The sequence below is a fragment of the Octopus bimaculoides genome, chromosome 13, assembly GCF_046866305.1.
Source record: "Octopus bimaculoides isolate indiv1 chromosome 13, ASM4686630v1, whole genome shotgun sequence".
NCBI lineage: Eukaryota > Metazoa > Mollusca > Cephalopoda > Octopoda > Octopodidae > Octopus > Octopus bimaculoides.
The window spans coordinates 54,750,270-54,777,567 of record NC_142940.1 but is presented as its reverse complement, the minus strand read 5'-3'; the positions used below and the strand labels follow the sequence as shown (position 1 = coordinate 54,777,567).

General features: G+C 37.4%; 2 protein-coding genes across 5 annotated transcripts in view; both read left to right on the top strand.

The window, feature by feature from the left end:
- The first annotated feature begins 1,864 nt into the window (after positions 1 to 1,864).
- LOC106867561 (neuronal membrane glycoprotein M6-a) lies at positions 1,865 to 17,367 on the top strand. Its single transcript, XM_089361807.1, has 7 exons — positions 1,865 to 2,022; positions 7,298 to 7,454; positions 8,934 to 9,093; positions 9,959 to 10,121; positions 11,173 to 11,264; positions 12,504 to 12,569; positions 13,948 to 17,367. The coding sequence occupies exons 1-7, from the start codon at positions 2,019 to 2,021 to the stop codon at positions 14,041 to 14,043; spliced, it is 738 nt and encodes a 245-aa protein (XP_089217933.1). The 5' UTR covers positions 1,865 to 2,018; the 3' UTR covers positions 14,044 to 17,367.
- A 7,578-nt stretch (positions 17,368 to 24,945) lies between these two features.
- LOC106867556 (anoctamin-7) overlaps positions 24,946 to 27,298 on the top strand; it is an 88,376-nt gene continuing 86,023 nt past the window's right edge. For 2 of the 4 annotated variants that reach the window (XM_089361804.1, XM_089361803.1), the window contains exon 1: positions 25,113 to 25,456. The gene's annotated coding sequence lies outside the window, so the exon portion shown is untranslated. Of the gene's footprint in view, positions 25,457 to 27,298 lie in introns of all 4 variants that reach the window. The other 2 variants (XM_089361806.1, XM_089361805.1) reach the window with 2 other exon arrangements.

The following is a 27,298-nucleotide window of genomic DNA, read 5'->3' as shown; positions in this document are numbered from 1 at the left end:
AACAGCTGACACCATAGTACATCTCCAGCATTAGAAGCTGAGCAAAGACAATAAATAATAATAATAGTAATAATAATAATAATAATAATAATAATAATAATAATAATAATAATAATAATAATGGTTTCAAATTTTGGTACAAGGTCAGCAATTTCAGGGGTGGGGGCTAGTCGATTACATAGACCTCAGTGCGTAACTGGTACTTATTTTATTGACCCCCGCCCAAAAGAATGAAAGGCAAAGTTTACGTACGTACCGAGAGGGAGGGAGGGAGAGAGAGAGAGAGAGAGAGAGAGAGAGAGAGGGAGAGAGAGAGAGAGAGAGAGAGAGAGAGAGAGAGAGAGAGAGAGAAGGGTGATTAATATTTGTTTTTTATGTCGGAACACGCTTTTTCTCTTTTTTAAAAAACAAATTTCTTATTTTCAAAAGTGTTAGCTTTATAAGTTAAGAACGTTTTTCACTATTGTGTAGGGAAATATATGAGTGGGTACTAAAAAGTTCATGGCTGTGGGCACTAAAAAGTTCATGGCTTTGGGTAAAAATAAAAATAAAGGAGGATTGCTTAATTGTGATTTAATTCAACATATTCCCCTTTCAGATTCACACACTCATTGCAATGTTCCTTCAGTTTTTCTAAGCCCTGTAAAAGAACTCAAAAGGTTAGGACTCCAACAAGGTCATTTGCGACATCCTTAAAGCCAGGAACTTTTCAGCAGCCCTTCGTATATGTGTTTATCTATGTAGATTCATATTCAACATTTTTGCATACACTCAAACGTAGAAAGACCTTTGTCTGAGAGAAGAAATCCTCTTTATAGACGATAGGAATTAAAAAAAAAAAAAAAAAAAAAACACCAAGACGAGCGCTCAATGACGTCATTGAACTGTAGATATTGAAACAGTCGTTCATCGTTCACTAAGAAGTGCCATTCTTATGTGTAAACAACAAAAAATACGTTTGCTGGTATGTGCTAAGCTTTGTCACGCAAGAATTAAGCATTCTATGAATAAGCCATTTCTAATTCTTGAATCCAACTATAAGCAAACTATCTTTATACTACAATACCCATCTACTTGTAATCTGAGAATGTTCTTACAACGTATGTACATCGTACACTTTCTGAACCTCTGATAGAAAACATGTAGCGCTAGGCTGAGACTGAGCCATGAAAAGGACATTTTCTATTCGTTTGCGTTCGAGTTGGGCACGACAGGACTGGGACCCGTTGTTGATTTCAATATTTTTATTTTCTTTCCGTAGAATTTAAACTTGCGCGGTATTTCAGTGCAAACGGAACCAATTTGCTCACTGGACGAGAATCCAACAGACTCTTCACACTTGGATCATTTGGACCACACTGGAACGTATGATACTTCACGAAGTTATAATTCTTTCGACGTACGACAATACTTGACATAAATGAAAACTAAAGCACCAACAGAAACCAATTAATCTTCTTTTGCAGCAGATTTTGCTTGATCTTCCTAGGACGATTTTCACGAAACAATTTACCCTTTTCATTTTCTAGTAACTCTTTGCCTTTCTGCGGGGCGAGTTGATCTGAAACGGGTTAAATGAAAATTGTAAGTTGAGACAGCCAAACAGATAGTAGGTCAAGTATTTAAACCAAAACAACAGATTCAAAACTGACAATTTTTTTATAATCGCACTTGCCACGAAATTATCAATAACGTTAAGTAAGGATTATTATCTCCATAAATACACCCACACACACATACTTACATACACGTATATATGTATATGAATACATACATACATACATACATATGTTTGTATGTATTATGTGTGTGTGATATACTTACTAGCCACTCCCACCAGGTTTATCTCACCTTCCTTATAACTAACTCCTACCTGTGACAACAGGTGTCGTCATTTCCTCATATCATTTGTCCCAAACGTCACGCTATAACTTTCCACATTTTAAATGTTGCCGTCGGACTAATTTTTTTTTTTACCTGGATATACCTTCTGATTTTCTGCACCTTTTCTTAAAAAAATGGGTAAGTATTGTCAATACTGATTTGAGAATATGTGCATTTTCTATCACTTTACGTAAGTAAATGATAATTTGGCGAAGAGATTTTTCAGTACATAAATTAGTGACGAGAAACTGTTCAAATAATCACGAATAATAACAACACAAATGTATTGTAAGTTATATATATATATATATATATATATATATATATATATATATATATATATATATATAAGGGCAGTGTGTGTTTTCAAGTATGTACTTCCATGTATACGATTTGTAGTAAGTTATTCCAAGTAACGATCGATCGGGTTTGGTGAACCATTTAAACGACAATTGAAGGCAAAAACACTATTATTGATAAAATGGAACTTTGGAACAATTTTATTTCCTGTTTTCGATGTTTCTGAGAACTTAGACTGCTTTTCCAGCTAGGAAAGAATGGCGATTTTTTGGTCTTAGGTGCATATAAAATCAAAGATTCCCGAAAGAGTAAGTTACAAATCTTATTCAAAATAAATATTGTAACTGAATCCCAATTACTTATGTTCAAAATATGTAAGTAGAGAACAATATATTTACTAATTTGAACTAAGAATTATGGTATCGCCGTCATATCAATAAAAAACTCTTCAGTTCTCAAGCTATTGTCATCACTATTCACTGTTGTATGTATACATACATTATGTTGGCCTATGGCTAAGTTTAATTGTGCAGTTTACACCCGAGAAGTAGCCATCTTATCGTTATTGTAAGCTGTTCTCTGGTTTAGGAATTTAAAGTATGTGATCCTTATTTTAGAGAAGGTAGCGAGTTTGATGTTCTTGTTTAACTCGAGTCAATTATGATTTAACAGGTGTACAATCAAGGACATTCCAATCATAACCATCTCGACTTTTTGTGTGTCTACGACTACATTATACAATTGATCTTCTCTTTTCACAATGTTTTGGTATAATCTGATGAATATTTGGTTCTTATTTCTAACAAATCTAACGATCACGTAGAATTTCGTTAGGAGTTTATTATTGGCGACGGTGGGACATTTCGTCTGCTCATGAAAAGGAGTCACATAACGGCTCAGCAACATGTTTTTTATTTCAGTAATCATTTCAGTAATTCAGCGGTGGGTATGACTCATAGCGAATCAAATTTCAGAAAAGCCAGTCCATGCATTTATTTACTCAATATGACAAATGAAAGTTGTAAGTAAATTCGATTCAGGAACTGAAACAAAGAAATTGTCAAAAAGACAAGATTTATTACATTCTAGCAGAGATACCCGGCGTTGCCCGTGTTACATGCAATTGAAAAATGAGACTTTTCTGTTATATTTTCTGTAAGGAACTGGAATACATATGATTCGAATTTCATCAAAATTGCACATGAGGGTTCTTTCCCTCTTTACACACCCTAAAAAATTCTAATCATGAGACATGTATCCCATACTATTGATCTTTATGTGCATATTCCAAAATTTCAGTCTTCTGGAACCTGTAAAAAAGATTTTGCTACCGCAAAATGGAGCTCTAAAATGTGGGAATGAAGGCCCCTATTGGGGGTGGGGGTGTTAATGTCAACCAGAGAAGTTGAATTGTTGGGAATGTTTTTACTTGGGTCTTATAGTATGCCTGTATATATGTGAGAGTATAGTCTCACTTTAATAGTTTCAGTGTGAAATTGAAAATATTTGAAATTACAGTAGCGACATGTTATTGTTTCACTTTTTACAGGTAATACTGAAATAGTGGAATAGTTTCAGTGTTAGAGTGAAAGTATCTGACATTACAGTAGAGTGATGTTATTGTTTCATTTTTGACACATCATACTGAAATAGTGGAGGAGATAAGATATTGCTGTGGGCTCGAACTATGCAGGAAGTTAAAAATTTTTTTGGCCTAAGACACTACATGGACCTTAAAAGAATTTTGCTCCTGAAAAATGGAGCTCATGGAGCTGAAAATTGTGGGAGTTAAGGCCCCTATTGGTGATGGGTGTATTAATGTCAACCAGAGAAGTTTAATTGTTGGGAATCTTTTTAACTTGTGTGTAATATGTATTTTTGAATTTCTTTAAAATAGGAAATATATGTATGTTCACTGGGTTTGTAAAAGAGAGCAAAGCTACAGGAAAACAAAAGACGAATGATCACGATAATCAGTCAGCTACAGTAGCCTAGTCGTTACTACTCCCCAATGTAGGATTCCTCACCATACAGGTGACAGGTACAGCTTTAAGATGCATTATGGATCTATAGCAATTGGAAGGGCATGTGTGACGTTTGGAGTAAAGGGGAAATGAAAGTGTCGCCTCTGGAGTTTGCAAATGGCCACTCTACCGATAGGTAACTGGGCAGAAAATATTTACAATCAATAAATGTCTTAGAACAACCAGTCACTCATCTGGGAAGGCCTTGAAATCAATGTTACCAACTGGGGACTATATGTGTCGCAGTGGTAATAAAAAGACTCAAAGGAGGTCTGCAACGAAATAATTTTACTCATCACTTTGCAAGTGAATCAGTGGAGGCAAAGATGAGTCTCATTTACTTGACAATTTATGCACTACATTGCAGAAATCACAATGTAAGTATATCTGAAAGGATAGTCTTACACTGTTGTACCGTTGAATTACAAATAATGACCCTATAGCTACCAATGGTACAACTGTATTTGTCTTTGCTTAGGAAAAATGACTAAATTGTGGGTGTGAAGTCCCCATGAAGGGGTCTTTGTAACTTCTAAGAAGAAAAAATTTTAGAAATATTACTTTATTTGTGTGTAATCTGTATGGTTAAAATTTCATCAACATCAAAAACATATGAATTTTCATGGGGGTTATGGCCATTATGCATAGAATATAATTTCCAAATTTCTTAAAGATCCATTCAATACTTTTGACGTAGTTTTGGATAAGAAAACAAATGACTAATGTGTGTGTTTGTGTGCATATATATGTATGTGTGTATGGGTGTATATATGTATAGATATCTGTATGCATTTATATGTGTACATATTAGATGTACACCTATATATATACATCTACACATATGTATACATATACATGTATATGTATACATATACATCTCTCTCTCTCTTTCTCTCTCTCTCTCTGTATATATATACACACACACCATTAAAGTGAAAGTATCTGTCATTACAGTATCGAAATGTGATTGTTTCAGTTAGTGGAACAGTTTCATTTTTAAAGTGAAAGTATTTGACATGAGTGTTTTTGTCTCACTTTTGACACGTAATACTTAAATAGTGGAGGAGATATGATGTTGCTGTGGGCTCGAACTATGCAAGAAGTTAAAAATTTTTTTGACTAAAACACAACCGGAACCCTAAGTAAGACATGTGTAAAATTTGAATGAAATTGGTTGTGTAGTTCTCGAGTTTTAGGGGAACACACACACACACACACACACACACACAGACAGACAGACACACATTCTCATTTTTATATATATAGATGATTAACGTGTTTTTACAACGTAAGCTAGTTACGCTTTTAGGTTAAGACTCGTAAGACAAGTAAACAATAGATGTGAAAATTGAAGGTCACTGTTGTTGTTGTTGGCACTCTGTCGCTTACGACGACGTCGAGGGTTCCAGTTGATCCGATCAACGGAACAGCCTGCTCGTGAAATTAACGTGCAAGTGGCTGAGCATTCCACAGACACGTGTACCCTTAACGTAGTTCTCGGGGATATTCAGCGTGACACAGTGTGACAAGGCTGACCCTTTGAATTACAGGCACAACAGAAACAGAAAGTAAGAGTGAAAGTTGTGGTGAAAGAGTACAGCAGGAGCCTCGTGGAGCTTTTAGGTGTTTTCGCTCAATAAACACTCACGACGCCCGATCTAGGAATTGAAACCGCGATCCTATGACTGCGAGTCCGCTGCCCTAACCACTGGGCCATTGCGCCTCCACTGAAGGTGACTATGACAAACAAAAATAAAGTTAATTTGTATAGAGTGCTAAATGAACATTATATTTAGTAAGAAGCAGATATACGTGAGGGAAAACTGCTTGCGAATGGACGTTTAATAGTTATGAACAGGTGAAAAGTACCACAGCTTGTGAGTTAAAGAAAAAATAGATTTTAAGGTATTTCGAATTTATATCAAACCTGGAATTCTTCATGTATATATATATATATATATATATATATATATATATATATATATATGTATATATAAAGAATTCTATTGATGATTTTTGTTTTGATTTTATGCTTCAATGTCCTGCTCTGGAGTCCGAGAATTGAAACGTCGATCTTACGATTGTGAGTGTGGCATCCTAATCACTTGGCCACGCACCTCCATACTCTTAGATATTGAAAAAGGAAAAGTGGGATGGTCATGACCAGAACGCCTTTGATCATATATCTGCTCAGTAATGGTTGACCTGGAGCTAAATAGCATCACTATCTAGACCAGTGGTTCTCAATCAGGGTTCATTTGACCCTTGGCAAAATACCACTAAGCATTTCACCCGGCGTGCTAATATTTCTGCCAGTTCGCTACCTTTGTAACAAATGATGAGTTGCAGTTGGAAAATGAGTAGCTAAGAATTAACCATTTTTCTACGAAGTTTAATCCATTCATGCTGAAATTTTTCTAGTGAACGAAATTGCCTGAAAATTCACAGGTACTATTATTTTGACTTAAATAACAACTGAAAAAAATCTCTTTGAAATCCGTTTGATACAGACTGCATACGTGTTAAGAACATGTTTCATTCTTTGATACAGATCATAAAGAAATCACAATTTGTATCAAGTATTTGTTTTATACCATTATAAATGTGTTGGCACTCCGTCGCTTACGACGTCGATCAACGGAACAGCCTGCTCGTGAAATTAACGTGCAAGTGGCTGAGCACTCCACAGACACGTGTACCCTTAACGTAGTTCTCGGGGGATATTCCGCGTTACATAGTGTGACAAGGCTGACCCTTTGAATTACAGGCACAACAGAAACAGGAAGTAAGAGTGAGAGACAGTTGTGGTGGAAGAGTACAGCAGGGTTCGCCACCATCCCCTGCCGGAGCCTCGTGGAGCTTTAGGTGTTTTCGCTCAATAAACACTCACAATGCCCGGTCTGGGAATCGAAACCGCGATCCTATGACCGCGAGTCCGCTGCCCCTAACCTTTGGGCCATTGCGCCTCCACATACCATTATAAATTGTTAGTTTAAACGGATGATTGGCATGAATGAGATTGAACTGTAAAAAATCCATTTATACTTTAGTAAATTTTTTGTAAGTTCAAATTTATGATTTTCTTACAGGTCAGCGTGTCAAGATAAGTGATGTCCCATTTGCATCCTTGATAGCAGCTATTATTGGTGTCATTAGCATTTCGGTGTTTGCTGGAACCATGTACGAAGCACTGAAAATTTTTACAGTTTCCATATTTGAAGATTTATTTCATTTCAGACTGTCTTGGTAATTAAAATTTTTGTCCTTTTCTTTGTATTTTATTTTAATTTTTTATTCATTTTATTTTTATCAGTAGCGACTTTTATCTTTTACTTGTTTCAGTCATTAGACTGCGGCCATGCTGGGGCACTACTTTGAAGAATCTTTAGAATTTTTAGTCAAATGAGTTGACCCTACTACTTATTTCTTTTTAAAGCCTGGTACTTACTCTATCAGTCTCTTTTGCTGAACTGTTAAGTTATGGGGATGTAAATACACCGACACCAGTTGCAAGCAGTGCTGAGGGACAAACACAGACACAAAGATACATGCGCGCATATATATATATATATATATATATATATATATATATATATATATATATATATACACACACATACACACACACACACACACACATACATACAATAGGCCTCTTTCAGTTTTCACCTACCTAATCCTCTCACAAGGCTTTGGTTGGCCCTAGCCTATTGTAGAAGACATTTGCCCAAGGTGCCACACAGTGGGACTGAACCTGGAACCATGTGGTTGGGAAACAAGCTTCTTATCACACAGCCATGCCTTGAAGTTCTTTAACCTCATGATAACGGGGGTTTTTTTTTTATCAAGCAACTAGGTTGCATTGATGGTAATCATCTCTGCTGAGTTCAGCAATTAGCACACGACAATGGATCAGTGTATATTTATATCAACTGCTTTAACCAGTTTATGGTGGTGATTCAGTTAGTTGCTTTCTTGCAGCAACAGTAATCATACCAATTGAGGTCAGTGTGAGATAATGTTCGGCATATATTTATTTCAACTGCTTTAGTGTAAGTACTGTTTACCTAAGCTATATCCCTGTGCAAGATATTCCTGTATAAGATTACTTGACAGCACAAGTCAGATCAACTTCCTGTATTTACAATCATGTGAATTCAAAAATTGACTCTAGTGTGGTAGTGTTCAAAACAGAGTACTACACACAATGGCATATCATATTGTGAGTGATGGTACCTAGTTTCCTTACATTTCTCTTTTGCTTTTCATACTGTGCGTCTCTTTAAAGCATTTGTCTTCTTGGCAGTGACCGGGGGGGGGGGGGGGGCAATTGTGGAAAATGTCCATTTCCCCTCACCATGCAGTGAAGAGAGAGTCCAGCATGGGGACGTCCACACATTCTGTACTTTGGCAGGTCTGATGCATCTATCATTTTTTAAGAAACAATAGAGTCTTGAATGTCAATCCATCCCCCACACTGCCAAGCATCTGCCAAATAAAATGTTAAAGGGAAAGTGCAAAATATTGATAAGCTGAAATATTTTAAGGTTTCTTATTGAACAATTGTTTAAATTATATTATTGATATTTTATAAGCAATTGAAAACTTTAAGGAGAAAATAATACATCTGAATGAAAATTTGAATGTTAAACACTTTATAAGATTATATTTCCATTTGATCTTTCAACCAAATATTAACAAAATGTTTTTAATTTTTCTTTTCAGGTTGGAAACTATTCAAGATATATTTTTAATTATTGCCATTACAATGGCACTTTATGTAGTTTTCCTTCTTGTATTTGGTATATTAGTGACTGGTGCCACACATCGTCATGTGTATGGTGGAATGTCATGCATAATGGGGGGACAGACATCAGCGATTTTTGTAAGTGTTTAACTATTATTCTATTTTTGTTGTCTTTGAGTTTAGAATTATTGGTTTCAATTCAACTTCATCATACTTCCTTTAAAAAGTCTAAACCAAAGCTGAAAAGTTAGCAAATTGCATTAAAGTTAACAAAACTGAACAAGTTTTTGTGCAACAAGGATAGAAAAAAAAAAATAAAGAAGAATTCTAAAATCTGTTCGAATCTTAATTCTACCTTGATTGTGTTGTAAAACATGTGATTTACAACTCTGAATTTGAATCATATTAATCTCAGGTTCAATGAAAGAGGGATCAATTACTTTGATTCCTTTTGATCTTGGTTTGTTGATTTTGTTGGGCACAAACAAATCTTTGACTGTTCTTGATAGTACTTACTAAACACAGCTTATTGAAGCTCCTCACAAACAACTCCTTTATGAAATTCTATTGAGCACTTTTATCTCTAACCTTTGTAAGTTTTTCATACCATCATCATTTTACACCTGATTTCCATGCTGATATGTGTTGGACAGGTCATTACAGCCTCAGTCAATGTTTATCCAGAGTTACTCCCTCCTAGATGAAGCGGAGGACTATGCCTTGCTCATATGTTACATTTTTGACTTGGCTTCTGTAGCTGGATGCTCTTTCTAACATTAATGTCTTTACAGAGTATACTGAGTACATTTTATCTGGTACCAGCACCACAGAGGTTGACATATCCTTGACAAGAATTGAAGTTCCTCTCAAACCTTCTATAATCTCACCTAATTATGAATTACAAAATCCTCCAGCACAATAATTTTCATTTTCTTATATAAATGATATTAATGAATTTCACTGTGTATGTCAAATTACTAACAATTATTTTTTAATATTTCAGTTAATGGCTCTAACATATATTTGCAATATAATATGGATCCTTATTATATCGGCGTGTATTGTACCAATTCTTTTATATGCTATGTTCATTGAACTTTGTAATCAACATGTATTCAACAAAAAAGCAGATGATATAAAATTTTGTATGGATCTCAGTAATTTTGGTGTGTATAAGTATTATTTATATTTTTTTATCTTTTATTTGATAAAGTATATTATGTGTGAAATTTGGTTACAGCTAAGAAAATGTGAAAACTAAGAAAGATTCCATGTTAGCAGAGTTTAAATACTTAGCTGATTAATTGGCAGTTGATGATAAGCCATAAATAGACCAATAAAGAATTTTTGTTAACTAGATCCCATTAACCCTTTCGTTACCAACCCAGCTGAAACCGGCTCTGGCTCTGAGTACAAATATCTTGTTTTCATAAGTTTTGAATTAAAATCTTCCACCAAACCTTTGGCACAATGTATGTTCCTAACTCTAGCTGAATGATAAATAAGTTATTTTACTAAATTCTTTGTTATATTTAAAGTAATTGAAAGAAACACAGAGCATCTCAAAATAAATACAATAACGAAAGGGTTGAAGTCTTGGCTCAGATAAAACCTTGATGGAGTCTTGACAGAGCTAGAACTTTTTAAACCGACTGATATGGATCTTACTATAGTCTTGCTGAAGGCAGTGTTCTGAAGTCTTGGCTGAAGAGAGCATCATAAAAGCTTAATCTAAACAGAGTGTGATTGAGGAAGAGCTTACTGGGGTCTTGACAAAGATACAGCTTACTGGTCTCTTGATCAAGACAGAACATTCCTGAAGGCTTAATAAAGAATGGAATTGTTAAAGCCTTGACTCACATAGAGCTTACTGATGTCTTGACCATGTGGGAAGGCAACTAAAGAGAAGTAAGCAAATGATGATATAGTAAACTCAACTAGAGATGAGTGGGTGGGTAGAAGGATGATGTTGGTCCAATGCAGTCTTTTATACACAGGTCTAGTGGAGTGGAACAGGGGAGGATAGCAGAGTGATGTGGATGGAGGTAAGGGTGGGTTGGTGGACCATTAGTGAGCATCACAGGTAGTGAGATGAGAGATGGAGATGGGGGTATGAGTGATAGGGTGATGATCATTATAAACATTAAATTGAATGAAAATACCAATGAAAATATTTAGGATGTATTTGAATGATATGCTCTTTATACTCTCATACAGGTATATTTAGTAACAGCTCCCAGAAAATTGTCGGAGGTTTGACTGCAACTCCTCTTTGCTCACCAACCACTCTGCGACGGATGTGTACTCGTGTAATTATTGTATTTATTTATTACCATTCTGATTTTTGCTTCTGCTATTATATGGTAAAGTGTTTTGACTTTTGATAACATATACTATTTACATAGGTGGACAGCTGGGTGGATAAATATGCCTGTCTGTCTGAAACATTGCTCAGCAGGTATTATAAATAATTGCTCTAACAGAATTGTCACTGAGCTGGACAAAATGCTTAGCAGTATTTCTTTTGTCTCTTCACATTCTGAGTTCAAATTCTGCTGTGATCGGCTTGGCTTTTCATCCTTTCATGGTTGATGAAATAAGTTGTACCAGTTGAGCCCTCTGCATCGATATAATTGACTAGCCTCCTCCCCACAAAATATCAGGCCTTGTGCTTATAGTGGAAAGGATTATTAATGGCTGGTCTTTCTATGTGAAGGCAAGTGGCCTAGTGGTTGGAGTGTTGCACTTAAAATCACAAGACCATGGTTTAAATTCCTGGACCAGGTAGTGCAATGTGATTTTGAGCAAAGCACTTCATTTCTCATTGCACTGGATCCACTTAACATTTACAGGTAAATTCACCACCATAATTCACCGTGAAGAAAGTTCACCACAAGGAAAGCTTACTGAGAAAATATATCCATAGTATCTCATCATTAATAGTTAAAAGCTATTTTATTGAAAAAAAAAACCCCCAAAAACGGTGAATTGATGACGGTGAACTTTCGCTGTAGTGAATTGATGACTATAAACTTTCTCTGTAATGAATTGACGTTGATGATGATATATATATATATATATATATATTAATAATAATAACAGTAATTCTGCAACCACAAAAATACTCATTAGTCAGTGTCCTTACCATAAACGAATATATATATATGTATATATATATATATATATATATATATATATATATATATATAAAATGGAACAAAAACGCAAGAGGACAATAAAACATCCACACAGATAGACAGTACAAAGGCGGACAGGGAAAACAACAATTAGAGGGACAGGAAAAAAAGGGCGGGTCATTCATAGCCTTCTTTTGTCAGTCAAGTTACCAGATGTCTTTACAGTTTCAGGCATATATGAAGATATCTTTAAATATAAATTTGAAAATACATAAGCTGGAATGAAGAGAAAGAAAGTTGAATTCCTGAAAGTTGTGATTAGAATCGTTAATAAATGTTCCATTCAATTAACAGTTGATAAAAATTAATGGTAATTCCAAATTTTAAACTTGTGTTTGTTATGTTTTACAGACTGAAGAATCTGGTCAACTCTTTATTGTTGCTTATATTGGTGCATTTTGCACCTCACTTGCAATGGTAAGTCAAACTATTAATTGTTTGATTATAAAGACATTTAACAATTTAATGAAGTGTTTCTTTACTGTTTTTTTTCCTTTACTTGGCTTTTTAAGAAAATATACACCATACTTTGAATGGCCAAAGTAAATACATAGCATTTATATATATATATAAACGCTATATTTTCTTCTTAACTGTCAACTCTGAAGAACATTGGGTTACATAATTGGGCTGTTATCTAACATCTTTGTGAAGCCCTAATGTGAAACTAATTGGTAAGATCAGCAAGCTGGCAGAAACATTAGCACACTGGGTGAAATGCTTAGTGGTATTTCATCTGTCTTTACATTCTGAGTTCAAATTCCGCCATGGTCGACTTTGCCTTTCATCTTTTCGGGGTCAATAAATTAAGTACCAGTTGGGTACTGGGGTCGATCTTATTGATTGGTCTCCTCTCCCAAAATTTTAGGCCTTGTGCCTAGAGAAGAGAAGAATTGGTAAGATCGTCTGTAATAGATATATAAGACTGTACACTTCAGTTAATATACCTGCTCTATTGACAATTATATGAGTGCATACTTTTTCTGACTAATGAATTCTTAAACTTCCACACACTGCAGAGTCTATTACAGTATGTGTGTGTATATACTTTTTTTTATCTCGGTTGCAAGATTCTTTATGTGAATTTGTGTGTGTCTGGGGAGAGTCAAACTGCCATAATTTCTCACACACGCACTGGTTCAATTTCTACTCATTTATTATTATTACTTTTATTTTTGTGTCTTTCAAAATTTTTGTTGCTTTTGCAACATTGTCAGTGGATGTTGACTCTGTTATCGAGAGGGTGCTGTGTTTCCTGCTTGGGTTTCAACACTATTATTTTCATCAAAAACGAATTCAGTCTCTCTAATTTGGTGTCTTCTGATTTTCAATGACTAAATCATATTATATCATCATCATCATCATCATCGTTTAACGTCCGCTTTCCATGCTAGCATGGGTTGGACGATTTGACTGAGGACTGGTGAAACCAGATGGCAACACCTGGCTCCAATCTGATTTGGCAAAGTTTCTACAGCTGGATGCCCTTCCTAACGCCAACCACTCAGAGAGTGTAGTGGGTGCTATTACATGCCACTGGCATGAAGGTCAGTCAGGCGGTACTGGCAATGGCCACGCTCAAAATGGTGTATTTTATGTGCCACCGCACAAGAGCCAGTCCAAGGGCACTGGCAACGATGTCGCTCGAAAATCCTACGAAGGCCAGTCAGGCAGTACTGGCAACGGCCACGCTCAAAATGGTAAAAAAAAAAATATTGAAATATTTCAAAAATAAATAGTCACTAAGTAAATGTTATTAATTCTTAAACTAATTGTTATTTCATTTTTGTTTCAGGCCCATTTTATGACTATCTTGGCATCTAATTATACTCGCATGAAACTGTCCAAAGAACTCACAGATTACAGAAATGCCGTGGAAATGACTTCATGATTTTAACATCAACATCATTCTATGTTTTATCATCATTGATCCTTTCTAAATGTTGTGCAGCACAAAACGTTTTTACCTGCTCAGAAAACTCTGGAAGTTTTCTTATATTTAAACACTTTCCATTGTAATTCCATTATCGTACACTGGTATCTTTTATATTGTACAGTTTTGTCCAAAAGTGTGAAATCAAAATGAATTTTGTATAGACAAGTAGAATCATTATCTAATACAAGAAGACAAAGCTCTTTCGTGGATAAGACTGCATTGTGAATCTCAATCAAAAGTTGCAAGAAAATAGATTTATTTTTCTATTTTGCTAACATCATAGCAGATCATAATCAACTGATCATAATTGCTTGAAGTGTTTTGTAAAATATTGTAAAGTTAAATGTGAAATCATCTTTGCTGTATTAAACTATAGTCTAGCATGTTTGTGTGTAGAACAGTCGCAACATTCCAAATGTATTTCATCATGAGTTACACTTGAGATTTATAGAGGGGGAGTAGTAACTCATCGATATAGAAGACATTTCTGGTGTTAAGAAACCTAGTTTTTGTGATGTAAATATAGAGATACTGTCCAAATGGTTTCACCACAAGATATTAATTGTGATGTCTAGCAGCCTAGAAGTTTTAGTGAATTAAAAAAATTTTAGTCCTGGCTGGTTCCTGCAAAGGGACATTACAATGTAAAGCTGTTTCTTTATTGCGTCGATTTACTCTTTTACTTGTTTCAGTCATTTGACTGTGGCCATGCTGGAGCACCATCTTTAGTCGAGCAAATCGACCCCAGGACTTATTCTTTGTAAGCCTAGTACTTATTCTATCAGTCTCTTTTGCTGAATCGCTAAGTTACAGGGATGTAAACACACCAGCATCGGTTATCAAGTGATGTTGGGGGGACAAACACATACACGCACACACACACACACACACACATATATATATATATATATATATATATATATATATATATATATATACGCTGGGCTTCTTTCAGTTTCTGTCTACCAAATCCACTCACAAGGCTTTGGTCAGTCCGAGGCTATAGTAGAAGACTCTTGCCCAAGGTGCCACGCAGTGGGACCGAAACCAGAACCATGTGGTTCGTAAGGAAGCTACTTACCACACACACAGCCAATTAGTTTGTAATGTCCCGATTAAAGGATCACTGAAAGGTTTATATTCATGGAGGCCATGTACGTCTAGTGTAAGGTGCTTAGGGTATATATATATATGGATGATGAAAAAGTTTAAGGAGGTTGGCTATTGTCTGGTGGTAATGCATGTTGTTAGAACTGACAGAAAATAAGATATCAATATGTGAGACAGAACTGAACCTTGGGGTACATCAGTGATGGAAGATTGTGGTTGGGGAGAATCTCATCAGTGTACACTTCAATGGAGATGTGTGTATGTGCGTGCATCCATGTGGCGTGCGTGTGCATGCATGTAATGTGTGTCTGTGTGTGTAATTGTCCTTTTTTGCTCATTCTTTTCCTTATGTGTATTAAATGTAGTATAACTAATCTGTAGCTAATATTCCTTTGTTAAATATATGTACACCTCACCCCATACATATATATTTACATACCGTATTTGTGGGTTAACAAGGCTACCATTGGTTTCATGCGGAGAGAAAATTTCTCAGCAATTGCTGAGAAATTTTCTTTTGGCATGAAACCAATGGTGTCCTTGTTCACCCACATATATAAAATATTTATCCACCAATGTGGTGTTAAGCACTCATTCTCATTATTCAATATTGGCATGTGTGTGTGTATGTGTATATGTGTATATATATATATATATATATATATATATATATATATATATATATATATACACACACACACACACACACACACACACATCCTTTTCTTTAACTTGTTTCAGTCATTTGACTGTGGCTATGCTGGAGCAGTGCCTTTAGTCGAACAAATCGACTTTTTTGTAAGCCTCATGGATCAACTTTTACTAATATTTCACACTAGTCTTTAAGAAAGCAAACATATATATATATATTAATAGTAATAGTATGACAACAAAAAAGTTAATGAGACCTTGATATTATGTAAATAGAGGAATTTATCTGTAATATAATATGTGACAATTATTCGGTTGCCATAATTATTCGGATGTGGGGCGGAAACCTGCTCCGGCATCTCGTCAGTTATTAAGACAAACAAAAATGTCTTAATAACTGACAAGATGCCGGAGCAGATTTCCACCCCAACATCTGAAACTTGGAGTTTCATTATGGCAACCGAATAATTGTCACATATTATATTACATATATATTCTATAATTATAAACATAATTATAATCAGGGGTCAGCTAATTGCTTCGCCACACGCCGAATTTAGAAATAGGAGTTAAAATGCCTTTTCTGTTACCATAAAGATCTCCCAGACAGTAACACACTTTATGGTAATAGAAAAGGCATTTTAACTCCTATTTCTAAATTCAGTGTGTGGCGAAGCAGTTAGCTGACTCCTGATTATAATTATGTTTATAGTTATAAAATATTTGTATCATTTTACCTAAAAAGGTTATTTTAATGTACCGAACTACTTGATAAAATTATTAATTGATTAATCAATTAATTTTATCCTTTTATTATTATTGATAAATATATATATAAGGGCAGTTGGCATTAGGAAGGGCATCCAGCTGTAGAAACTCTGCCAAATTAGATTGGAGCCTGGTGTTGCCATCTGGTTTCACCAGTCCTCAGTCAAATCGTCCAACCCATGCTAGCATGGAAAGCGGACGTTAAACGATGATGATGATGATAAATAATAATGGGGGCAATACATACTATCCTGGTGATCATCTCATCAGCACTTCATGTAGGAACTTGGCTAGTGCAGTATTCCAACAACTAAAGAAAGATCAGTCATACTGCAATAAATGATAAAAAAGAGTACGTCATGTATCCAATGTGTAAATATATATATCTCACATATATTGTATGTATTGCATAACATTATGTGTAGTATAGAATTAACAATGTTTACAGAAACGTTCATAATGTTGACTTGACTGCTCTTTTCCTCACATTAAATTGTATACATGATGGATGTGAGTGTTTAATGCATTGCTCATGGATCAACTTTTACTAATATTTTACACTAGTCTTTAACAAAACAAACATTACCATTGTATATATCAAAGAAATAGTCTCATACTATAAAGGTGTGTGATGTGATTGTGTTTAAAGGAGATGCAATAATAATTTTTTCAAATGTATTTTTATTGTATATTTTATGTCAATTCAAATTAAATATTATGATTTTAAAAATAAAACATAGTTAAAAACGATTTCATTTCATTTTCCTTCACATCTCAAACATTTTGCAAAACTGATGCAAAGACAGCCAAAAATTGGAATATCAGGGGAAAATCAAAAGGTTTCAAATAGGGGAAACTTTAATCGTAAAAATATGAATTGAACTTACGTATATGTAAATATGTGTGTGTGTGTGTATCCCTTTCTCTTATTAATGTGTGTAAATATGTGTATATATATATGTGTGTGTGTGTGTGTCTTTTTCTCCCACTTTCCCCTACTAACATATGTGTATATGTCTTTCTGCCTGCTTTTATCTACAAGTGTGAATAGCCATGTAGTCATGCAGACCTCTACACAAGAATCTGCTCTAACTCCCTCCCCACTGTTGCATTGTAATCTCTTTGTTCCCAAGCATGAATCTGTGTCCCCTGCTCCCCTTCCCATCTAGGGCTTGTAGTTCTGCAAACTGCATGGTGACCTCAATAGTGTAGGTGGCATGGAAAAAAGCACCCAATCCATGCTGTAAAGTCCACACCGTAAAGCGTTACAAAGAGCATTAAGCCATGAAAACCTTCCCAAAGCAGACACTGGGGCTCAATGCTGTCCTTGAATACACATCAGATCCTTTCAAACCATCTAACCCATGCTAGCATGGAATATGCATGTTAGATAATGATGATGATGTGAGCATCGAACGTAATGTTGACCATGGGAGAACACTTGCTCTGTGAGATTTAAACCAACCATTGCAATGAAGGACCCTGTGCCTTATTTATTGCCATTGCAAAGGAGAGTTTGACAGGAAATTGAAGCCGCTTAAACTTGTAGATCGTATCGGAGGGAGGGAGGGACATTGGAGTTATAAGAACATCTTGACCAGCGGCCGGTCCATTCAAGATGGTTGCCTGTAAGACTTGGGAGTATCAATTTTGATTATCATGTGTGTGCCGTTACACATTATTGGAGCATCCAAATTCCGCAGCAGTATGATGGGCGCCCCTCCTCGGACCTTTCCAGGAAGTAATTCCTCCCCTTCCTCGGAACTTTCCAGGAATCCTCAGAACTTCCCAGAAAGTCACATCCCCGGAAGTTTCCAGGAAGTAGCTCATCCTCGGAACTCCAGGAAACCCACGTTACTTTCCAGGATATCCCATCCTAGGAACTTTCCATGAAGTAACTCATCCTCGGATGTTTCCAGGAAATCACCGGAACTTTCCAGGAAGTAAGCTCATTCGCGTATCATTCCAGTAAATCCTCGGATCTTTCCAAGAAATCCCATCCTCGGAACTTAACATGAAGTAGCTCAACCTCGGATCTTTAAGGAGATCATCGGAAATTTTCAGGAAGTACAACTCTCGGAACTTTCCAGGAAGTACCATCCGCTGAACTTTCCAGGAAGTAGCTCATCCTCGAATATTTCCAGGAAATCGTGGCATTTTCCAGGAAGTCATCGGATCTTTCCAGGATTCATCGGAACTTCCACTCAACTCCCTGGAGATTTCCAAGAAGTACCATCCACGGAACTTTCCAAGAAGTAGCTTACCCTTGGATTTTTCCAGGAAATCCACGGAATTTTCCAGGACGTACCATCCTCGGAACTTCCCATGAAACAGCGCATTCTCGGATCTTTCCAGGAAACCCTCGGAACTTTCCAGGAAGTACCATCCTCAGAACTATCCTGGAAGTAGCTTATCCTCGGATACTTCCAGGAAATCCTTGGCACTTTCCAGGAACTCCTCGGAACTTTCGAGGAAGTAACCTCCCCAGAACTTTCCAGGAAGTAGCTCATCCTTGGATCCTTCGAGGAATTTGGTCGATGGAAACTATGCCGAAGTCTGTCTGTCATTTGTCTATATATCTATCTTTGTGTATCTATCTATGTGTGGGTGTATGTGCATGTGTATGTATGTATATTGTGTGCACTTGTCTCTGTTATTGTGTTTGTACTCTATTGCAACTGGTACTGGTTTGTTTACATGCTCGTGACTGAGCAGTTTGGCAAAAGAGACAAAGAGAATAGTGTACCAGATTTTAAAATAAATGCTGGGGTTGATTTGTTTGACTAAATCCTTCAAGGAAGTGCCCCAGCATGACCTCATTCAAATCTCTGAAACAAGTAAATGAAGAAAAACAAAACACATTAGTCATTGACTAACAGCATATTCACTTCTTGCTGGCTAATTTTAATGCACCTATGGAGCATAAAATAGGTTAACATTAATTTGCCAATTGGTTTTTCACACATCTGGTCAGAAATTAAGATACAAAAAAGAACCCCTAAATATTTGCTAATGATGACTGAATTTATTTTTCATGCTAATATTACATGAATAGACTGGTCAGTTTTCACTATGTGTTATTTGCACATTAAATCCCACATTAAGAAGACTTGATACACCACTGGATTATATTCTCTCTAAATGAATTCATAGCTTATATTGACTCAGTAATGTGTATCAGCACTGCTTTTGTTCGTTTAGCTCTCTATTGACTATTCTGATTCTATGATGATTTAAGTGATGTTTAAAATAACATGTTTGACATAAATTGATGTTCACTGAAACTAATTCTGTTGTGAGATCCAATCATAATATTGAACATTTACAGTCAATTATTGACCCTTAGGTTAATGTAAATATGTGTTAATTATCGATGTAACTGGTTTTTAGAAACATATACACATGCTTACAGACACACACTCACAAAAGAATAAAAACAAGAACAAGAACAACAGTAACAACAACTTGAGACTATATTTCAAAAGAACTGTAACAAATCTATAAATATGTTTTTGTATATAAACATGATAATTATCATCTATAGGGAATTGAATATAGGAACTTCTGTCTTCCTGGCTTTTCCTAAATATGTTAGCTCTGTAGAATAAAAGGTTACAACAATGGTTTGGAAGATGATGTTGGTAAAGCTGTCTGAGAAATTATTGTAAATACTGCTAGTAATTTTTTTTTACTTAGAGACTGGAAAGATTCACTTAGCGTATCCCGAAATTAGTGGTCAAACTTGACAATTCCCGCCAGCGCGAACTCCCGTAACGTCAGGCATGCCTGAATACATACATCTCCACATTATGTGTAGACCCTTTTGTATAACACGATCAACTTAAATATGACACAGTCAGAGACACGGTTACTGGAAAGCTGAAAGCGTCGTTTACAGTGCAAAAAGCCTTTAGGGACCGGATTTGAGAGCAAATTGAGTAGAAATTGACGGGTTTGATTATTAACAACAGATGGTGGATGGCTTCGTAAAAAAAAACCCATTAAAATTTAGTTAGTAACGGAATAGCAGCAGAAAGCATTAAATAGGAGGTTGAGTTAACTAATTTAACAGAAGTTGTTTGAAGGGATTTCCTAGTCTAAACGATAGCGGTCGTGTTAAACTCGAAAGCTTGGTTGCTATGTTAAGACGCATACATTAAAATATGAGGACATTAAAACCATTCTGTAGGCCCAAGCGACGGAGCTGTGTCAAGGAAACTGAATTACGATAGACTTATAGGAAAGTGGGTTATTGTAGCTCAGCGGGCTGCGTGTTTGAATCACGTCGGGGTCACCAGTATAGAGAAGTGGGTTATACATTATTAGATGTACACCTGCCTTCCTATATTAAATTAAGAATTAACGGAACGCTGAACACCAGACTATCAACTCAAACAACATTTATTCATGGTGGTAAATATACATCTTTAGCTCTTGTTTGTTGAGACGTCTTCTGTGTGTGTGAGCATGGTTGTTGGGACGTTGGTATGTAGATGTGAGCGAGCTGTCTAGCGTAAGTTCGAAAGATGGAGAGAGACAGCTAAACACGTCCTTGCTCAATCGCTGGCCAGCAAGAAAGAGACAGAATGAAGCGGGAAAGCTTGGTTGTTGAATTCCACGCATGCGTGAGACTACGCATGCGCACAGCGTTGCTACAGACTCTTTGATGGACCACATATTGTTCCAAGCAACCAGTGCAACTTTTCAGCAACACTTTACTGAAATTTTCGGGAGTAGCAACGAACTGGAGACGGTGAAATTCCGTAATAATACCTTGATGGGTCAGCTGCAAATCATGACAGAAGAGGTGGAGCTGTACAAAATCCGAATTATGCAAAGAGGAGCATTGCAGAAAGGCTCATAATTTACCATAATATCGTCAGGTCCGCATAAATCTGTTCCATCCTGGACAAACCTATTCACTTCATGCGATATACCGTAGAGAGGGTCGGATCTGGATTTGGTTATGATGATCACTTGGGTAAATCTAATGAATTCTGCAAACTCACCATCACCATCTGGCCGCTGTATTATGTGCAACCAGTTTCTCATTAGTGCTCAGTGGGTTGGTCGCTAGCTTGTACAGCGGCAAATCGCTACCATTCGGAGCCATTTGATATCGCGTGGTCGGTTTTTCCATACGTTTTGACTCTTGAACCACAACTACAAAAGCTGGAGCAGTGGAGAGGCATATAATTCGAGTCGGGATGCAGGAGAGCTATGTTGATAAATTATTGTCATGGTGTCGGACACATAAATATTCAAAGAAATCGTCATAATTTTGAAAGAATATAAAGTAGTAACTGGAGAATTCATTAACTAGGAGAAGCCGGCGGTCTTGGAACATGATACCTAGAAAGACAAGTCTATGCAACCTGGGGGTAGAGTCGTCTGTGGCTTGACTGACAGTCCAGTAAAGGTACTCAGTGAATGGCTTGGTCAAGACTTCTAGGGGATAGGATTTGGGACGAAGTTATGAACATGGTGGGCAATAGAAATAGAAATAGGGAAAGCTATCCCTAAAAGTTCAGACAAAGATTATGACTGTATGCATTGTCTCTTTTATATATTATCATACAAAGCTTTGCTCTACTTTGCATTTAAACAAGTCTGCTCTTTTGCTTCTAGTGAAAAATTCGGGTTTCCTTGATCAGAAGGTCCCTTTGCGACTAACACTCTACATAGAGAACGTAATATGCAGTGGGGGAGGCATACCACGTAGACAGGTGCTGATGCTGTAATATCTGCAGAGATTCTTAGATGACGAGCAGGTGTGGCCACTGTTTGTGAAGCACACATTCCTACCACTTGTCATTTTTATGAAACTGCAGTTCTTAGTCAAATAAATGCCAAAAATGGGATGACAGGGTGGCGTAGCTCCCTACACAGGAGGTATAAGCCTGTTTAGGCTTATACAGTAGACACAAAAGTGCCGCCTCCATAAATGCGTCGTCCTGGTGGACCGCCCCTTCACACCCTCCTTCCAGCTACGCTATTGGCCAGATATCTGGAGTGTTGTCAAGCGCACAGCCTACTAATAATCTGTTGATGCGATCGATTGAATGTACAAAGCAATTTTTTCTCATTTGACGGTATGGAAACCCCGTTTTATTAGCAACATATTTTTACAGGAGAAATGAGGCAAACATTGAAAGTATAAAAGATCAAATTATCGAGATAAAAATCCGTAACTCCAGGGAAATAAAGGAAAGGGGGGAAAAACGGGAGGGGAATTAAGAAGCAGAAAATGGAGGAAGAGGAGGAGGAAGTGGGAACAATGGGTTGTACACCCCAGACCAAATGGCGAAGTCAGCTGCGCCTTGCGGATATGATTGCAAAGGCGTTGCACCAGCCACATCATCTAGCAGGGCTCATCTCTCAGACGGGCCGCAGTTTTTGCGGAGGAAATCAGCAGTGCAGAGTTTGAGAATACCTGAGATCTGAGATGGCGACCGGCACTAAATGACAGCGAACGGTCAAGCTTCTGTATTTGTTTATCTTTCGCTCCTCTGCGCTACGGGCGGCGATACCCGGGTTTGCAGAAAGGTTGGAGAACGTGTTGCAGCACGTCGCGTCCTAGACCAGGGATCTACCTCCATCGTATGGGAAGAGGGTTATTCTTTCGGAGTGCTTACTATTCCCGCAATCAATACCTACTGGCCCCCAGTTGTGACAGGAAGCCAGCCGCGTGGAGGCCCCTTCGAATTATGTCATTCAATGTGGCGTGTCGGGGAACCGGCCCGCGCTAATAATGCAGGCCGAATTCAACGACATCCACTTCTCAACGACATTTGTGTGACTCACACATACGGAGACCGTGGCACTGGGTTACTCCAATACGAGTGCACACATCACCAAAAAGTGTAGCAGTTGATAAGGAGGGAACCAAATTGAGCGACGCACCGCTGTTTTGCCGCGAAGTGAAACGCAGACAGGCGAGGCAGTGCTGGTCTAAGTTTAGTGTTGGGTTTGAATGAGGAAAGATGTTAACTGGCTAGAGTGCAAAGTTTTAGGGGTTTTGGAGCGTCTTGATCCTCTCTTGGTAAATAGTCAGCCCATCCCCATCGTGGGAATCTTTGCTTTTCTTATTTTTTGAATCTTTTATCTGTTTCGGTCATTGGACTGCGGCCATGCTGGGGCACGACCTTGAAGAGTTTAGCCGAACAAATGTATATGTTGAACCGGTAATCCCTACACATTCTTTGCTCGCTTGGTTTTTTTTCGTTTTGTTTCTATTTTTCCCCTCTCATCCCTTTCTGTCAAAGAGCATAGGTTCGAAACGTCAAAGGCTTTTCCATTCTTTTCAAGCGTCAAACTAATACACTTGCTGCTTGTTGTTCCCTCACTTGCCTTCGTCTTTTGTTTTCTGTAAATTTGAACTGTGTGTGTGTGTGTGTGTGCGTGTTGTGTTTGCACTGCCGCTTGATAATCTGTGTTGGTTTGTTTACGTTCCCGTAACTTAGCGGTTCTACAAAAAAAAAAACGATAGAATAAGTACCAGGCCTTAAAAAAAGCATGAGTACTGGGGTCGATTCGGTCGACTAAACCCTTCAAGGCGGTGCCCCAGCATGGTCGCAGTCCAATGACTGAAACAAGTAAAAAAAATAAATAAATAAATAAACGATAAAAGATAAACCTGCCTGACCAGGTCTGACCTGGGGTTAAACAACACTGCCACCGCCACCACCATCGTACCAACACCGCCACCGCTACATCACTTGTTTACCATCGTAAACAGTAAATATTTACTTTATTATATTACGATGACAATTCAATCAATCAATTCCATTAGTTATGTATTTCCTGTAAATACAGCGAGGAGTGACAATAGGTGAGTGAGCCTTGTTGATCGACTGAGTGACACTTGCCTCGATCACTTAAATTACAGAAGCCCCGTTGCTCTTAGCAACACCAGTCTAATGTCGACGTAATTTAAGGTAAGGACACGTCGAAGGTGTCCTTAGCACCTCCTTCTCCCGGCCCTTTTTTTTTCTTTCTTTTAGTGGGTGAACTTCATTCGTCACACGTGGGAGACCTGGAGCCTGGAGCCTGGAGCCTGGAGCCTGGAGCCTGGAGCCTGGAGCCTGGAGCCTGGAGCCATGGTTACAAGCAGCACGTTGAGAAGAGCAGGTAGTGGTAAAAGAAAATGACTGATGATGATGATTATGAGGAGGACGAGGGGGGAGTCGATGGTGGTGAGATAGAAACAATGATAATGATGATGATGATGATGATGATGCGGAGGAGGAGGAAGAGGACGACGACGAAGGTAAGTTGATGGTAGCGATGGTGGTGCGGTAGAAACAATAGTGATGAGGAAGCGATGACGACGACGACGACAAAGATGACAACAGCCAGCCACAGCGATTTAAAGACGACCAGAAACGAGACCATTGACAAAAGAGCCTTCGGCTGAGCGCGTGTGTGGGGGTGGGAGTGGGGTGGTGGCGGGGGGGGGGGGGGTAAGGAGGAAGAGGCGGAGCAAGGCAGAAGATATATAATATTTTGAAGAACAAGGAGTCGACGAATAAGACATATCAGACGTCGATAGCAGTGCACTTCTCCCTGTCGATAGGGGCACCTAACCTCACCGACGCCACCACATGCATACTACTACTACTACTACTACTACTACTACTACTACTACTACTACTAGCAGTGCTACTGCTGCCGCTGCTGCTGTTGCTGTTGTCTTTGCTGCTGTTGCTACTGCTGCTACTATTACTACTGCTAGCTGTAGTAGATGTTCCGTCTTATAGTTACAAACTGATGTGTTTCCCGCTGCTTCTAGTCGTTAGTTATTCCGTAGCAAATATTGGATACAATACTCGCTGCTAAGGTAAGGTAACACGTTCGACTCCCTCTTTTATGTAGCATCTCTTAAATTGCTTCATCACTAATCTTCAATTGTCCTTTCTCATCATCATCATCATCATTGTTATTATTATTATTATTATTATTATTATTATTATTATTGTCATTATTATTATTGCTTCACCACTAATATGCCTCATCCCCCTTATCCTCCTCCTCTTCTTCACCACCACCACCACCACCACCATCACAACCACCACCATCACCACCACCACCACCACCACCATCATCATCATCATCCTTCGCAACTACAGCAACAGCAGCTATAACGATATTATCAAATTTACTTCTTCCCTTTGTTTCATAATGTGATCGAATGATAAAGTGTGTGTGTGTATTTGTGTGTGTGTGTGTGTGTGTGTGTGCGTGTGTGTGCGCGTGCGTGTTATTGAGTATGTGTGAGGTATTTTCTTTCCGGAGCAAAATATTTTCTTTGCGAACGAAGTAAGCAGCAAGGGTTTGGTAAATATATATATATATATACATATAACGGATTTAGAATGAATGACTGCGTATAGAAAAACACGTTTCCGTCCATATTTCTATCTAAATATATCGACAAGATGTTGTTGATGCATTCACTGTTGCTGCCAAGCGCCAGGTAAGCTCAAAACAAACGGACCTGTGATGATTTGATAAAACCCCTAGATATTGTTGTATAGTCCCAGATTAACCCTGACCGAACAGACCTCAGATAACCACTAGATGCTGCTGCAGCTGTTGTTTATGAGTGGCTCCGGGTTAGTCCTAAACTAACCACGAGATGTTTATTTTGGAATGAAAAGAGGAACAATAAAAATAAAAGTACATAAAGATTTCTTCAGCTACACACTTATTCCATGAGGCGACATACCTAGCGCTGACCACAGCCATGCATTGTCTGCCTGCTTCAAGGGATTCCACTACTAAATTATTCCATTCTTTTTGCACGATATTCAGCTGTTAAATTCGTCTGCCAATGTGTTCAAATTCTTTCACTGTTCATATGTCACACGTTTATAAAGCAAGTTTCTGAAAAATTTTAACTTGTCTTGTAAATAATAATAATAAAAGACATGTGAGTGAAAATGAATGGAAAGAAAAAGGTAGAAAGCTCAAATAGTTGACTTGCAAACCAGCTTGTTAACTCGGTTAATTGAAGAATAGACACATAGGTATCTAAATGAATGCACACATTGGCATATAGACAAATAGATATTAAATGGACACATTGGGAGAGAGATTGATTGTTGCTGATTCGGACCACTGCACGTTTCTTAGAATTCTTGTGATTATATTTAAAATAGATAAATTATTAGCTAAACAGATGGATAAGTAGATAGATAGATATTAGAAGAAGGGAATGGATGAAAATGTCGATGAAAGGAGGTAAAACATAAATAGAAGTGACGAACGTTTTTTGCATTGCACGAGTGGTTATAGATATGAAAAATTAGTGGTAGATATACTTGGAAGCATGTATTATGTAGTGTGCATCTCTTTCGGCCATATCTTTGTAATTTTTTCCCCTTCGGTCGTTCGTTATCTTGTTCAAAGCTTAGCAATTCAGAAACCCCTGCTCCTTACCACCACCGTTTTACAAACATGCCAACACATTTCAATGGGTTTCAACGTCATATTCGATAATCTGATTCGATCTCTATAAATCATGGCCCACGTAACTGCTATGTTATAATACTTACTATAGGACCAAGAGATATCTGGAAAAAAGTTTGTGAATGTAACTAGAGTCCCAGTAGGCAGTTATGATACAATAAATAAAGCAATTTAGAGTAACCAGAGCACTTAAGAGGCATGTTAGTCCGAT

Coding starts and splice junctions, on each gene's coding strand:
- LOC106867561 (XM_089361807.1), top strand. Junction 9,094..9,958: donor GACAGACATCAGCGATTTTT/GTAAGTGTTTAA, acceptor TTAATATTTCAG/TTAATGGCTCTAACATATAT. Junction 12,570..13,947: donor TTTGCACCTCACTTGCAATG/GTAAGTCAAACT, acceptor TTTTTGTTTCAG/GCCCATTTTATGACTATCTT.